General features: G+C 35.2%; 2 protein-coding genes across 2 annotated transcripts in view; one reads left to right on the top strand and one right to left on the bottom strand.

Moving 5' to 3' along the window:
- Positions 1–16,548, bottom strand: part of LOC133323724 (D-3-phosphoglycerate dehydrogenase-like) — a 75,603-nt gene that overhangs the window by 25,681 nt on the left and 33,374 nt on the right. The gene's annotated exons all lie outside the window — the stretch shown is intronic.
- The window catches only part of LOC133323723 (centromere-associated protein E), a 37,832-nt gene that overhangs the window by 3,812 nt on the left and 17,472 nt on the right, over positions 1–16,548 (top strand). Inside the window, exons 4-7 of the mRNA XM_061532644.1 lie at positions 78–312; positions 376–704; positions 774–1,385; positions 1,628–1,843. Of these exons, the coding sequence (XP_061388628.1) occupies positions 78–312; positions 376–704; positions 774–1,385; positions 1,628–1,843 (1,392 nt within the window). The remainder of the gene's footprint in view (positions 1–77; positions 313–375; positions 705–773; positions 1,386–1,627; positions 1,844–16,548) is intronic.

Below are 16,548 nucleotides of genomic sequence, written 5' to 3'. Positions count from 1 at the left end.
TAATTAAGATTCTCAAATACTTTTAAGGATATATTTACTGATTAATTTATGTGTATTCTTTTGTATTTCTTTTTCAGAGTTGGTTATATCGAAATCTATAATGAGAAAATATTCGATTTACTAAATAAGAAAAATCAGGATTTAAAAATCCATGAAACCGGTAATGGCTTGATCACAGTTAACTGTGAAGAAAGTATTATAACCTCGGAAGAGGACTTGTTATATCATCTGACTCAGGGTAGCAAGGAACGTACTGTTGGCGAGACCAATATGAACGAAAGATCCAGTAGATCTCATGCCATATTTCGTATTGTAAGTTTTTAATTATTTCAATTCAATATAAATATTTATGTTAATAAATATGTTATATTATAGATTATTGAATCACGAAAAGTGGATCGCAGTGAAGATGATGCCGTCATTCAGAGTGTTCTTAATCTTGTCGATTTGGCTGGTTCAGAGCGGGCCGATCAAACGGGTGCTCGTGGTACCCGCCTCAAGGAGGGAGGTCACATCAACAAAAGTCTTTTGTTTTTAAGTAATGTCATTAAACGCTTGTCGGAAAATGAAGATGATAAATTTATTAGCTATCGTGATTCGAAGCTAACGCGTATATTGCAGGATTCATTGGGTGGTAATGCTTTGACAGCAATTATATGTACCATAAAACCAACAGCAATTGAAGAGACTCAATCGACATTGAGGTGAGCAAATTTAATTATTTCGAAATATAAAAGAAAATAAATTTCAAATTTTTATATATTTCCTCAAAGCTTTGCAATGCGTGCCAAAAGTATTAAAAATAAACCTCAAGTTAATGAAACTGTATCAGATGCCACAATGATGAAACGTTTAGAACGTGAAGTTAAATTGTTGCGTATACGTTTGGCCGAAGAACAAAAGAAAAACGAAAGTCAAATTAAAGTACGCCAGTTGGAACAACGGATACGCAATGAAGATTTGAAAATTATCTCGTGTAATTCATTGCATAGAAATCGTGAAAAACGACGTCGTACCTGGTGTCCTTCATCCAATTTAAATACATCGAATATACCATCGGCATTACCGGTACCAACGGCTTTGCCAACACCATCAGCATTACCGGTACCATCATTTCATAATGGTTCGAATAATGGTGGGGCAATGCCTCCATCACGTCTACAACCACCAAAAGCATTTTATTTTACACCATTAATTACGTGTCGACCTACGGAGCCACCTCCCGCCCCAAAACTGTCGACGGAAGAAATGATTACAGAACTGGATGAGGAATTTGCTCCGGCTGAAATGATAAATTTCGATAGGTTATCGCCGTTATTAACGCCCAAAACGAATATGCCACGATCTAGCATGACCCCCAAGGTTACATCAAATTCAAAATTAGCGTAAGTATTGGAAAAAATTAACTAGCCTTACTGTCTTTATTTGCAAAATTTATTGTTTTTTGGCAACTAAAATGTTACGCACACTGCACGCAATTAAAATTCATATTTATTTTTGTTATTCTTTTCAAATCACTACTAATTTAATGTTCATCCAATATTGCTCTTAATCCTAATTTGCTTCTTGTTAAATTACCTAAAAACATACACATCAACCAACCCACACACACACACAAACACATTAGTTTAAAATCAATTGAACAAGATTTGATGGAATTACAAAGCTTTACTAATTTGGAGGATCGATGTGAGGTTCAACATGAAACGGATTTATCATTGAAACAAATGGTCAACTCATTAACGAATCGCATATCATTACTTGAAAGCGAACGAATCGAATATATACAACTGAAAGATGAAATAACAATTACACGAGAACATTTAACCGAATATGAAACGAAGTAAGTAAATGGAACCATAACATCAAATATTTTACATAGTTAGTTGGAATCGTTCGTATTATGCTTTTTGTTGTAAATGTGTTGTGTGTTGTTTTAATTTTTTGTAAATGTTTTTTTTTTTTCCATTACAAAATATTGTTCGCTTCCGATTGCAGTAAGGTTAACCTTCTTCACTGCGTATCGAAATAAATTAATTTTACCAGGTCAATGAATTCTATGCAAAGGAAACTAATGTTTCTTAACAAAGAAAATTAATAATGGGTTCAGTTAATAATTATCACTGACGGACTGAATAAACAGGTACTAAAGAAAAACATCATTAATCATTTATAGAGAAACACACATGGAATATGGAATTCCATTATTATATTGTTTAGCCGGCAGATTTTGTGCATTATGCAATGCTTTATAGTATTCTCCTAACTTCATTTTTCCAAGAAATGTCTTCCAAAATTTTTGAATAATGTAACAATAACGACTTCTTTTTATTCTCAATTTAAACTAATTTTGGGAATTACTACAAAAAACATTAAATTCAAATTCGTTTCGAATATTGACAAAAATATATGTAATCCATTTTGCAGATACCACAAGGTATCCTCACTTGGCTTAGGCCAATTCCCAATGGAAAGTTGAAAGTTCCAAATGGTTTTTTTATGAATTCTTCCCCAATTCTTACGCCAGAATAATTCAGGTATTTTCTGCAAAAATAACGCAAATCATCTCAACGTTAAAGTTAGAATTCTTTGCGAGGGTTGTAGCGATGAAGTTGTATAGGATCGGCAGATCTGACTGTCCACTACGAATATAGAGGTACCATCGTGAAGTAGTTCATTAAAATACCCTTTTTCGAAACTTTGAGGCGTTCTTCGACGAACGAGCCAATGAATTCTGGCACAACGACCCTAGGTGCAATATGTCAAGATCTATCTGGCCGACTCTGTCAACCAAGAGAACTCACTGTTGAACCTGAGCAAATCTGAAATCAGAGTAATGACAGGAGTCATTACTGGTCATTGCAATATCACGCCTTTGCCAGTAAATGGGACTGTGATGTTACTTATTACTGCAGGCTCTGTGGTGAGGAGCAGGATGAGACGGAGACAATTGATCCTACAGACGACGCAGACTAGTGGATGCTCACTTTCCACCGTCACTAAGCTTATTTCAACTATGGAGCCTGCTTTATTCTACAGCATCATTAAAGTGCTTAAGAAAGTGCAACCTTAGCACGTAATATGTTTTCCGTCCAAATTCTATAGCCATCGAAACTATTCCCACCTTCCTCCTAATACTTCTTGTTATTCTCTTATCCTTTGATATAACAACTTCATCCCATTTGAATTTAATACATTTGAAGAGTGCGCCGATAAAGTTGCCTAACGGTGGTTAAACAGACGCAACAATTTGGATATATTTGTCAACTTCGTTAATACCCACACTTGATTGTCTTAAAAACCGCCTGTCTATGGATTTTTGACACAAATTATTCCCAGAACTAAAACTATTCCCAGGAGGTTTAGTAGTGAAAAAGAGTTTCGGTGCATGTTCGGGTAAATTCCTCAAATAACGGTATCATTTCATTTTCGATATTTGGAAGGTTTTTGTGTCGAATTATCCAAGTTATATGGCTGTATTATAGCATTCCATATTCTTGGAGGATGAAAAGCTCCTCGCAAAACTATAGATCCACTATTGGACATAACTACTGTGTAAAGGTATGGGAATTGCCGAACCTACCAACGTATTTTTATACCCTTAGCCATATGGCTAATGAAATATTGGTTTTAGATCTCTTATTTCTTAGGACCAAATCCGATTCAGACAACTTGTAGTCGACTTATGCATGTACGTCCGGCTGGTGCGCACGATAACTATCCAAGGAAGTACACGACTCCTTCTGATACCTCCCATACAAGTGAACGGACAGGCATAAATCGAATCCAAATTGTCTGAAACTGATTTGGCCAATATTATGCGTAAGGAATATTCGATTTCAAACCAAATTTTGCACAACCTATTATATTTACTAAGCCTAGGTCAAGTCCAAAGTTTGGACCCATTGGTCCACGCCTTCCCCACAAAGGGTCACAATCTACACTAATAAAATAGTAAAGTGATTGACTGACTCATTTAACGATTCATCAACGTCCAGACGAAGTGGCGAACCAGTAGAGCTAGAACTCTTAAATTTTAAATGAGGGTCATTGATGGAGTGTAGAATAGATATAGCAAACTATAAGTATTCGAACTATAAGTATGCGAAAATTACTAAAATGTACAAAATTTGGTACAATTTCGTAGCATGTGAATGGATAGAGCTAAAAACTTGAAATTTGGAATCCGAATAAAGATTGAGAGATTTAAGGAAATAGTTTTGAAAGTGTGTACTCATGTGTTCGAAAAGTACTATGTGGAACTTTTTTGATTTAGGATCACTGTGGAGGTGTAGGGTTGGGGTATGTAGGAAGTTTTGGAAATTGTACTAAATTTAGTACGATTTGATTTGTGGGTGCACCGATAAAGTTGGGTGTAGGTTTATGGTAAGAAGGAGGTTTTAGAGATTCGTACTACTAAATTCGATAAAATTTGAATTGTGAGTGAACCGAGAGTTGGAATTCTGAAACTTGGATTTAGGATCAGTGTGGTGGTAGGATTGGGGTATGTAGGATTGGGGTATGTAGAATTTTGAATTGTGGGCATATGCTAGTTTTCAATATTTATAAATCTAATATCAGGCGAATGGAATGTCCGATTTTAATCAAACTTTTCACAACCTAATTCACCAAGGCTAGATCAAGTCCCCAAAAAGGTCAACATTTTAATATTTAAAAATCGGTTTGTCTCTCGGTTTGCAATAACTTAAAATATTCATTTGAGATCCCATAAATTACATCCATTCATTGATCAGAATAAAACTCTATGTCTATCAACATTATTCCAAGTTTCAAGATAGCCCCCATATAACGTTACCCCTCTTACTCGGAATTTTTGAGATTTAGTCACGTATTAATTTTAAAATTTTGGATTCTCATTAAGTTGAAAATATTCCCTCACAAAGTCACGTTTTGGTATCATCTAACGATTTCCCAAATTTTCTATAATTTGAGGATTTTAGACGCGTAACCATATTGACAGTTCTCAGTGATGATGGTGGAGGATATAAAAAGATCGGACCCCTTGAATTAAAAAATGTTTCTCGTTATTTTCTATCATTATTGCCAAAGTCTTTTAGTATGATCCCAATGGATCATAGGTTTCCAAGTGGAGACCACCATTAAATGGGTCTGAACATTTTAAAGGGGGCTAAGTCATAATAAATTACCTTCCAGGGTGTGTTCTTAAAAAAAACGGGAGAGAAAATTTGAACTTTTGCTACGATATTCTAATATAGTGATTATGGGGGATTATAATAACAATTTGTTTAATATTATTTTCCGTAAGATCTGCTTGTGATAGATTGAATTTATCAATTCATCACAATTCTTTATTGACGCACTACGATGTTACCCACCAATCAACTTCCCTTTTAGATTTTTTTCTTTTGTCTTTCCCCGAAAATGTTTTCTCGAATCAATATATATGTCCTATATCTAAACACGTTCTGTCCATTCGTTCATTACAATCACGTGTGGATGATTACTACGAATTCTTGGATTACGACAGTATCTCTCAGGTTGCATTGTTCGAGAAGATACATTCGTTTGATTTTTCAAATATTTTTCGTTCATCTGATGTTGACACTCAGTTGAATACTTTTATGGCAAGTCTGGAATATGTTCACTCGGCATGTCCTCTAAAAAAAGAATTTTAAGCAAAATGATACCGAATGAATATACAGTTCAGAGGTTATTTATCTGACAAAACTGTAGGGCAAGGAATAAAAAAACGGTTATAAAGAATGATAAGAGACAGACACATGCGATATACCTGTCGAATCATCACAATTTTTTATCGACGCACTACGATGTTACCCACCAATCGACTTCCCTGTTAGATTTTTTTCTTTTGTCTTTCCCCGAAAATGTTGTTTCCTCGAATCAATATATACAGTGGTGGTCACAGAATTAAAACATTTACTGTGGTAAAAATTATTTGATCAGCCCTCGATTCGTTTGAAGTATTTTTGGAAATTTTTTAATTCAGAACACTTCGATATACTGCACTTAAGAGATTTTGTGTGAAAATGGAAAATTATTGCATGCAATTTTTCCATAAATAACGGTTTTTATGAAAATACATCGACATTGAAGTGGCCATATAATTAAAACATTGTGTGATTTTTTACTTTACTGCATTTTTTTGAAAATATTTTCAAAAATGCTCTTTAATTTAGTTCAATTATGTAAACTAAGCACTGATAGAATCATTTACAGATAAAAATATCTGAAAAAATCTGTAAAATCTATCAAAATTGCCAAAAATTTGTACAGTACACCTAACATTCAGAAAACACCCTTATTATAGAAAATAAAGGTCCGAATGCACTAGAAATTGCTAGAATTAGTAAAAAACAATAAGTAATTATCGAAATAAATAAATATTTGAAATAAAAACTGAAAAAATGGGAATTAACTTAAAGGAACGATTCAATCTTTATAGCCTTTACTTAAGAGTGTCGGAATATTTTTGCAGTATGTGAGAAAATATCGATTGATATTGGTATTTATTATATCAAATCGATTGTTCGAGTAGTACAGAATATATTTTATCAAAAAATATATCAGTCACAACAGAACGAACAGAGATCAACGCCTATGTTGACGAGTAAAAGCTTCTGCCACACAGCAGCATGTTTGATGGTTAACTCTTGACCCTTAAAATCTATTGAACATGACAATATTTTTCCAAAATAATATTTTTTGAATAGAATAATGTCCATTTAATCTATTTTAGCCTAAAAGAAAGAAAAATTTTACAGTTTGACAAATATTTAAAGTCTTGTGTTGAGCATCAAAAATGCTGCTGTGTGGCAGAAACTTTTACTCGTCAACATAGGCGTTGATCTATGTTCTTTCTGTTGTGACTGATATATTTTTAGATAAAATATATTCTGTACTACTCGAACAATCGATTTGATATAATAAATGCCAATATCAATCGATATTTCCTCACATACTACAAAAATATTCCGGCCTTCTTCAATAAAGGCTATCGAAATTGAATCGTCCCTTTAGGTTAATTCCCAGTTTTTGAGTTTTTATTTCAAAAAATTATTTATTTTGAGAATTATTTATTGTTTTCTACTAATTCTAGCAATTTCTGGTGCATTCGGACCTTTATTTTCTATAAAAAGTTTTATTTTCTGAATGAAAAGTGTACTGTACCAATTTTGGGCAATTTTGATAGATTTTACAGATTTTTTCAAAAATGTTTATCTGTCAATGATTATATCGGTGCTTATTTTACATAATTTAACTAAATTAAAGAGTTGTTTTTAAAAATATTTTCAAATAATGTAGTAAAGTAAAAAATCACACAATGTTTTAATTATATGGCCACTTCAATGTCGATGTGTTTTCATAAAAACCGTTATTTATGGAAAAATTGCATGCAATAATTTTCCATTTTCACACAAAATCTCTTAAGTGCAGTATATCGAAGTGTTCTGAATTAAAAAAATTTCCAAAAATACTTCAAACGAATCGAGGGCTGATCAAATAATTTTTACCACAGTAAATGTTTTAATTCTGTGACCACCACTGTATATGTCCTTCTATATCTAAACACGGATGATGATGGATGATTACTACGAATTCTTGGACAGACACATGCGATATACCTGTCGAAGGATTTAAATTCAAACAGTTCAGATATATGAAAAGCTTAAATATAAGGGTTGACGAATTAAATCAACATTTCATTAATAATCAGTCCGATGCTCCGATGACTGAACCTACATCCCTACATTTTTCGTCAAAGGAATGATAAGAGACAGACACATGCGATATACCTGTCGAAGGATTTAAATTCAAACAGTCCAGATATATGTAAAAGCTTAAATATAGGGGTCGAGAATTAAATCAACATTTCATTAATAATCAGTCCGATGCTCCGATGACTGAGCCTACATCCCTACATTTTTTGTCAATGGATGAGGGAAGATTTGGCTTTCGTATTCTTAATTTACACGAATTAAACATAGCCTTTTGTAATATAAAATCCAACGCACCAGGTATTGATGGTTTTTCAGAACGTAGACCTAATACATTTATCAAAAATTTTCGGGAAAATATTTTTACACACACTTTTTCTGTGCTCTTTTGCATATTAATTCATTTTTAGAATTTTGAAAAATATTTGTTTTTGCAAAATAGTCAGGCTGAATCCCAGTTTCTTGTTTTTATAAAAAACAACTATTTATTAGTGGGGAATGTATGGCATTGCTTGCCGAGGGGTAAGGCAGGGAAGACTATAGTTTCGGATCACGCCACTGATCCTCATCAGTTCCCTTAGTTTTTTGTTGGGATATTCTCCCCAGAAGCTATTGCTTCTATACAAAAAACCTTTCATACCCAAATGTCTCTTGTAACAAAGCGAAGTACTTAGCTGACCAACGACATAAACTGCATGAGAATTTCGCTGGAGCCTCACTTCGAGGTTAACAAGGCATTTGTTGTGTGTTGTCACATCGCGACAAATGCACACAACGACTTTGTTTGAAACATATATATTTGCTTAATTCGTTATACTTGCGCCCAACTGTATAAAAATCTTTACCACACATCTGTGGTGAATTCAGAAACAAAATTCCCACACACCTTTCTTTTGAATCGCACACATGACAGATAACGACAAAAACAGCAGCAGCAGCAAATATATAGATATACGGGTTTTGTCCGCACTTCCCTATTAGTGGCTGTTGTCTCCACTTCCCAACTACACCACACCCCCCACAGTAACAATCATAACAAACCATATTCGAACATATGCACAACGGCGGAAATGGCAAAGAAAAAGAAATGAATATGGGGTAATAAGAGAATCAAGATAAAAACAAAAGTTTTTTTTTCAAAAAACAAACAAAAATGTAAACAAAAAATAAACTGAAGAATGCCACCTTCACAAGAAGTAGGCAGGCAGGCAGCCCCAGCAGAGGCATGATTTTCTTGTTGTCTCTTCTTTAAGGTGAGTGAGAGTTTTGTGAGTTGTTGTTGTTTGCTGGAAGACGATGGGTCACAGCAACAGACACTATGGTTTTAGCAGTATTTTTTCCAGTGGCCAAGACAATAACGAATAGCGAGTTGTCGGGTACGACTGCAGTGTAACAAAAAAATCAACAACACTCTTCAGTATGGCAAAGCACTCACTCTCTGTGTGTGCAGTTGTTGTTGTTATTTTTGATTACCAACAAATGGTTTGCAAGTTCAAATTCTATTCGATTTGTTGTGTTATACCAATCAGTCGGTTGTTTGGTCGGTCGTTCGGCGGTAGTTCACCATTATCGGTTTAATTTAAACAATTTAAAAGCTTTTTACGCGAACGTCTCATACGAATTATTTAATTATTTATTGTGTGTTTCGTAGTACCTATTTTGCAAATATGAAATAGAAATCTATATCGACTGCGTGTGTGTGTATTGTGTTACTACCGTGCTTCAATGATTTTTGATATCTGTAGTGTGTAGCCTACCTCTTCCTTCCGCCCTACCGCCTGCACTCCACTAATACCTTATTTGCGAGTGTGTGTGAAAATTAAATGATACAAGCTATTTAATTTGATACGATGGATAATGAGTGAAGAAATTGATAAAGACGAGGAGGAGGAGGAAATAAAACCCGCAACGAGGAGGGCTGTGTAATAAACAATAACAACATAAGCCGCAACAACGACGAGCGAGCGTAGCCATTTGAATTTGACTTTTTGCACATGGTTGATTTTGATATATTTGTCGTATTCATCGTCCCCAATTGTGATAACTGAAAAAAAACACCTCTCAAAAAACCTTTAATTACGTCAACACATTTGTCGATACGTTCATACATATTTTTTTAACTTTTGGCCAACAACTGTCTTCTTTTGTATTTCAAAAGGCGCCAACTATTAACATACCTCGAAGCAACGGCCAGTTTTTTTTGTGATACAAAAACAATTTGCATGTTTTAAAGGGGAGTAGTTCAGCAACCTAACAAATGAGCGTCGAGCCGTGAGAAGAGACAAAAACAAGGTAATGTCAAACAAAAAGAAAGGTATTTTTTCCAAAAAAGGTTCGGTTGAGACGAACTTTGGATACTCTTCTTATTAAAAAAATAATGTGTGTAAATTAGGAGACCTATTTATTCAATAGCTGTCATACCCTCCACCATAAAGGGAGAGACATACAAAACGATTACAGGAAGGTTCTTTATGTTGGCTTTGTAAAATGTAAATGAAAAAAATATGAAATTTTATAAAAAGCTAATTAAAGAATCTTGCCTAAAATCCGTTGATGTTCTCCCCCTTCATTCTGATTACAATACCTCGAAATATCCTCAAAGGTCCCACATCATGATTGTAATCACTAAACCATCCATAATTCACAATAGAGTTCTGAATATTTAAGACAGTACATTAATATATTTCACACTTTGCACCCATTTTCCCGCACTTCCGAAGTTATGGTGAAATCAACATATAGGGTTCTTAATGGGTAGGAAGCCATTCTCCGTTTTTTTGCATTTCAGACCGGTCGATCTTCAAAAGGTGGTGTCATTGCAATGGGCTCTTAAAAAATCATGGAAATAATTCGTTATTCCATCGAAAAATTATTTTGACTCATTATGCCTATGTCCACCTTGGTGGCAAATAGTCAAAGTTCGGGCCCGAAAAACACAAGAGTTCTTGTTAAGAAGCTGTTCCTTTTAGATTTAACTTTTTCGAAAATTAAATTGGATCAACAGATACTATAAGTGATTTTGCGCTATCGAAAGATGAATAATGATTTTTATAGTCTGAGTGGGATGGTATGGTTCTGGACAATGTTTATTTCCAACAAAATCATTGATTTTTAAAGAGAGGTGTTCATAATTGGTCAATGCGATTTTAAACCGCTTGCGACTACTTTTATTGAGGTCATGTGAAAGACAATGTCGACGCTAAAAGCCTATCGTCGAGTCAGGACATCAATTCGGGCACCTGAAATGAAATTTCATGTTGTCATCATATCTGCGCCCGCTCTCTATATATATGTGCGTCGAATGCTCAAATTAGGATAATTGGACCCGATGAGTAAATTGTGGGCAATTGTTAATTTGCTAGGGAAGAGTCTCGGAGTAAATGACCGAGTGCCTATAATCCCAGGACTGACGAGACGAGAATTGCGCATTCATCAAATATTCAATTCCAAGGTCTTAAGTCACTACCTTCGAAGTGACCTCCCTAACGACCTCTTGTCCAACAGTGTTTACGGTTTGACGTCAGGGTCCCGACTGTATTTGAAGAGACGCCCTCCCCCTTTCTCCTAAAAATAAGAATGTGAATACATGCGATTTTTTTGACTGATGCACTCTCGGAACCCTCAGTCTCGAACTCTACAAGACCAGAACTCAATCACCTCCCACAAATGATAACGACCAACGCTATTCTACCGGACCATTCTTTTGTCTCAAACCCCATTTCTCTTAATAAAGACAACGAAAGCCTGGAGAGGCTTACGGACCTTCTTTTCAACCACATCGAGAATACCAGGTCCTCCGTCTTAATCGGGACAGCATCCCGAATCAACTCAGGGACGACTCACCCTTGACAGACAAGGAGGACACAATTTATACTACTGTGATTAGCACTACAGTGATAACACGATAACTATCCTGGTGACTCCTCCTAAGGTAAGGAGTCACCAGTCCTCTGAGTCCTCTCAGATTATGCGTAGGGACGACGTAAACCCTGGCGAGGAAGGGGATCCAAGTTCCATCTCCACGGCTTGTAGTGAAGTCTAGAGACTCCTTAGACAGCCGTCGAAGTGGATACTGGGACTGATGAACTTAGTAGGTAATTTTCCAGCAGAGGCAGCACAATTTGCAAATGAGAGTCATGGAACTTTTGTCGTATGACCCTAGTGTTGAATAATTGAAATTATAAGTCAATAGATTTATCGGCAAGCATAAGCGAAAAAAGTCGCTAGAACATTTGAAATATTCTAAGATCGGTATAGAAACAAGTAAATTGTGGGCAAAGGTTAATTCACTCCCCAACGAAGAAAAATAATTATCTGACTACTATCGTTTGGTTTGAACAGCTGTCGCTGAGTTGACAATCCTTGGCCGGGCGTTGCCCGGGTCGTTCCGGAGCGTAGATCCTGAGGAGGCAGGTTCTATGAGTTGCGCGAATTAATTAAACCGACAATTTGTAGAGCACCTCTTCAGGGAGAGGAAGTCCCATCGCAATTTACCCTTCAAATTCCGATGCCTGGAAATGGCAAACGACGGTGAATATTACATGTCGATATCACTTTTGTCACCAGTAGCTAACTTTTGAGCATTGCCGCTCCCTAGCACCAGATAATGCAAACCTGTAACTGATCATCATTATGGATTTGGAAACAATAGCTTAGAACGTTATTTCAGTACAAAATACGAGAAAGGGTACTCAACCAGAAATTACTACCCTCCAGTTATATCAAAAACTCTTAAGCATTGCTGCTCCCTAGCATCAGATAACACAACCCTGTAACTGATCAGACGGATGGATTCCGCATTAGGAGCACATAACGTTATTTCAAAATACAAAATACTAGAGATCCCAACCAGAATAGTCCATGTGACAGGAAATGTATGATGATGATCGACTTATAGCATTTGGACTAGTTTCTTTGAGGGTGTCGAAGTCACTACTCTCTTCTTAAGTTTGAAACGTTGGAACGTTTATTATTTGTAAGTACGCCGGTCGTACGTGGAATTCAGAAATAAGTTGTCTGAGACCAGTAAAAAGTATATCGTCCCCAAGTTGGGGTACCAAGAGGAACCAGGATAAGCCTGGGGTTTTGCAATGTTAAAGCCAATCAGAGCCGTTGCTTGGTTCTACGTCACCCATCCCTTAGTTTACTATTGGGAAAAATTATCTGAAACTGTTGTAAAGTTTAAATTGATTGTTGTAGTACAACTACAACAAACCCATTGACAAACTAATTATACCCTCCATTCCATTTGTTGGAGAGCGATATAAAAATACGTTGATACCCTATATCTACTACCTTTTTTTGCTTTCTTTTTTATAAGTCATTGATGTTTCTGCTTCATTAAAACCGTTCAATATAAACTATGCCTGTTTATAAAATATCCGCTTCTCATCGTCACACTACTCTCATCACCATAAAATAATAATAAGCATTGTGCTTTCGTAGCGTAGAGAGTCGACAACGTCGTCGTTGACGAACACGGGTGGCAATAGAAGAAGTATTTTGTGCGGAAAAGAAATATACGGTTCCCATTGTGCAGTGCAGTAGTGCGTTCGTTCGTTATATTGCCGGTTGATTGTTTTTGTTTTTTTTTATTGTTGCTTTTTTGGGGTATGTGTGATTGTTCAAAATATTATAAGTGAATGCTGAAGCTGCTGTGATTTTATGAATATAAAAAAATTTATGTTTATGAATTTTTTCTTTCAACACAAAAGAAATTGTTATTATTTTTCCAATTGTTGTTATGCGTGTAGTCGATGTGGGAATATTTTTTTCAATTTGAAAATATCTATTACAATTAAAACAATATCATCTTTTGCATACTCATCTAACACTACTACTACTCATGTGTAAATTGCTATCTAAACAAGATCGTTAACAAGTGATTGTTTTTCTTCTGTGGAAATATAATTTTTCAATTTGTGTTTTAAATGCTAATGATCATCAATCGCCACATCGGAAACATCCAGCCCACTTTTGTGTATAAAAATTAAATGAAATGTATTGTGTCATTTAGGTCACAAGTTCATGCTGGAGTCAAATAAATGAGGTGTGAATGAAAAATTACAAAAAAAAAAAAAAACATAACAACAAATTTAAAGTGTACGGGGTAGTGTGTCGTCCGTTCTATTTTGAAACAAATGGACTATTTATGAGTGCTTGTTATTTTGTTGTCGTAACAATTATAAGTGGGGGAATTTCTCCAATGTGGGTTTCCTTAAGTGATGCCCGACTGAATGTTTTTCCAATTACAAGAAATAAATCAAGATGGTAAATAAAAAAAAAAAAAAAAAAAATTAGTCAAATTTTTTTGTGGGTTTTCTTTATGTGATGGCTAACTGAAAGTAAAATAAGTTAATAAAAAAGTTAAATATTATAAAACACAATATTAATCGTATCTTATATTTGTTATATTGAATAGTTGAGTATGCCATTGGAGTGCAGATAAACCATTTTTAACACATTAGTTCTTTTTTTGATACTATATGCGGTAGTTGGCAATTAAATGTGTCTATTTTCCTTGCAATGTGATAATAAAAATAACAACAAAACTATGTGCAAAAAATTTAAACAAACAAATATATTGAAAGCTTCAAAAATAAGCAATGAAACAAATTTGATAAGATAGCTGTCTGTATATACCGAGAGACGTCATATGCATGTGTTCGATATCTGTGACATTGGTAGCAATTGCTTTATAAATGGTTTTAAGCTTGAACAAGTAAATATAGAAAACGTTAAACTTTTGATTCCCTTCACAATAGGGAAGGTTAGGTTTAGGTTTCAAGCAATGCGTCGTTATTAAAAATGCTCGTTTGTGGAGGTTTTGTACACTAATCGAGTAAGAAATGTGCTTATAATTCCTAAAATAAAAACCTGTGAGCGGAACAGTATAATCGAACCGACCATATGATACCTTACACGACTACCATTAAACTCTCGTTTCCGCGACAGAGGGTTCTACGATCCGAAACGACCCGAATCTTACTCGGCCAACGTCTGTCACCTCAGCCCGTTGTGTAAAAGCAATGGGGCTGCTACAACAACATTAACCATTAAACTCTAGTTTCTGCAAATCTATATTCCGATCCTTGGAAATATTTCGCGATATTTGCACTCTCTTGACCGATGTTTTGGGACTTTCAGTGGAATTTGACGTAGAATATTTTATTATTTGACATAATATACCTAAAATTCAGTTTCATGTCACTTGGAAATGTCTTTGAAAAAAAAATACAAAAATTGTAGACGCAGGCACGGTTTGGTTTGTTGCTGTATACTAGCAACACCAACAAAGTCGTTGTGTGCATTTGTCGCGATGTGACAACACACACAACAGTGGGAAAGATGTGGTATTGTTTGTAAATGCCTTGTTAACCTCGAAGTGAGGCTCCAGCGAAATTCTCATGCAGTTTATGTCGTTGGTCAGCTAAGTACTTCGCTTCGCAAACAATGCCATACATTCCCCACTAATAAATAGTTGTTTTTTATAAAAACAACAACTGGGATTCAGCCTGACTATTTTGCAAAAACAAAATACAAATGGTATCCCAAATAAACCGCCAACACTACTGAATATGTTGCATAACTATAGACGCACTTTTACAAAATAAAAAAAAAATAAATTTTTTAAAACTTAAATAAAATAAAATAACTTTTATAAATAATGGGTAGGGTCACCCTTATTTTGAATAAGTTCAAAAATTTTATCCATCACACTGTTGATCAAATTTTTTCGCACGTCTTCATCGATTGACCGCCATTCATCGATAATCACTTCTTGGAGGTAAAATACAGTTTGGTATTGGCGGTTTTCTGCATAGACACGATGAGTCAAGATTCCACACGTGTTCTCGATCCGATTCTGATCGGAAATTTTAATATTTTTCTATTTTAACCATACTTGAGTATGGCGACTTTTATGAACTGGTGCGTTGTCCTGCTAAAAAACGAGTCCTTCATTGTTGCTGCTTTCCCACAATGGCAAAAATCTGTCTTTCAAGACTTGAACGTACTATTATATATACAGATTTCTCTTGTACAGTGACTTATGCTGAAAATTTATGGAGAACATTTTTGTGTCTTTACACCATCCTTCTAAAACGACATCTTATGGGAAAATGGGTAAAACTAGTAATAAGTACGATTTTAAACCTTAAATGATTTTTTTTTTTTGAAGATTTGTGACGTTTAGGCTGATTTTTGAGTTTTAGTCTATTCTGAGTCTTTTAGTATACATTATGGCGAACATTTCTGTAGAATATTCTGAGCACCTGTAACCCCGTTTTGAATGAGTTTTCATTAACTTCTGGAAAAGGGGACCGAAAAGACCCCTTCAATGAGTCGGTTGTGAGGGTTAAAGTTGTATACCAAAATATTCCCCTATATTTTATCATTAATAAAATGCTTGTGGGGCGCTCCTCACGGCTCCAGTTTTTAGAATCGAGGCAGCTCTTTGTACTTTGTCTATTCTGCTGGATGTCGACTTATGGCGCAAGCAGTGCCATCTAACAAGAGAACTATAGGAAAGGATGGATCAAGGCTAACGGCCTTGGAGTAAATCCAAATTGGCCCAGCGTGACAGCGTCGATTAGGCTCTTCGCATAAACTCCGAGATTGTTGACGGAAATTTTTCCGTCAAGTTCCATCAGTATATTATTGATTACCAATAGCCATAGCAACGGTGAGAGGAGTACATCTTGTAACTGAGGAGTACCTCTTTGTAACTGTTTTCTTGATTTTCGATTTGAATTTATAATACTGTTTTTTTAGCATTTTATCTATCCAGCAAGTAAGGGTTTCAGGAATGCTAACTTTTTAAGTGAGTGGT

This window comes from Musca vetustissima, unplaced genomic scaffold (assembly GCF_032173495.1).
Source record: "Musca vetustissima isolate MV318-11 ecotype Yass unplaced genomic scaffold, APGP_CSIRO_Mvet_v1 utg7334, whole genome shotgun sequence".
In the NCBI taxonomy this organism is placed as follows: domain Eukaryota; kingdom Metazoa; phylum Arthropoda; class Insecta; order Diptera; family Muscidae; genus Musca; species Musca vetustissima.
Note: the sequence above shows the minus strand (reverse complement) of the source record. Positions and strands in the feature narration are given on the sequence as shown.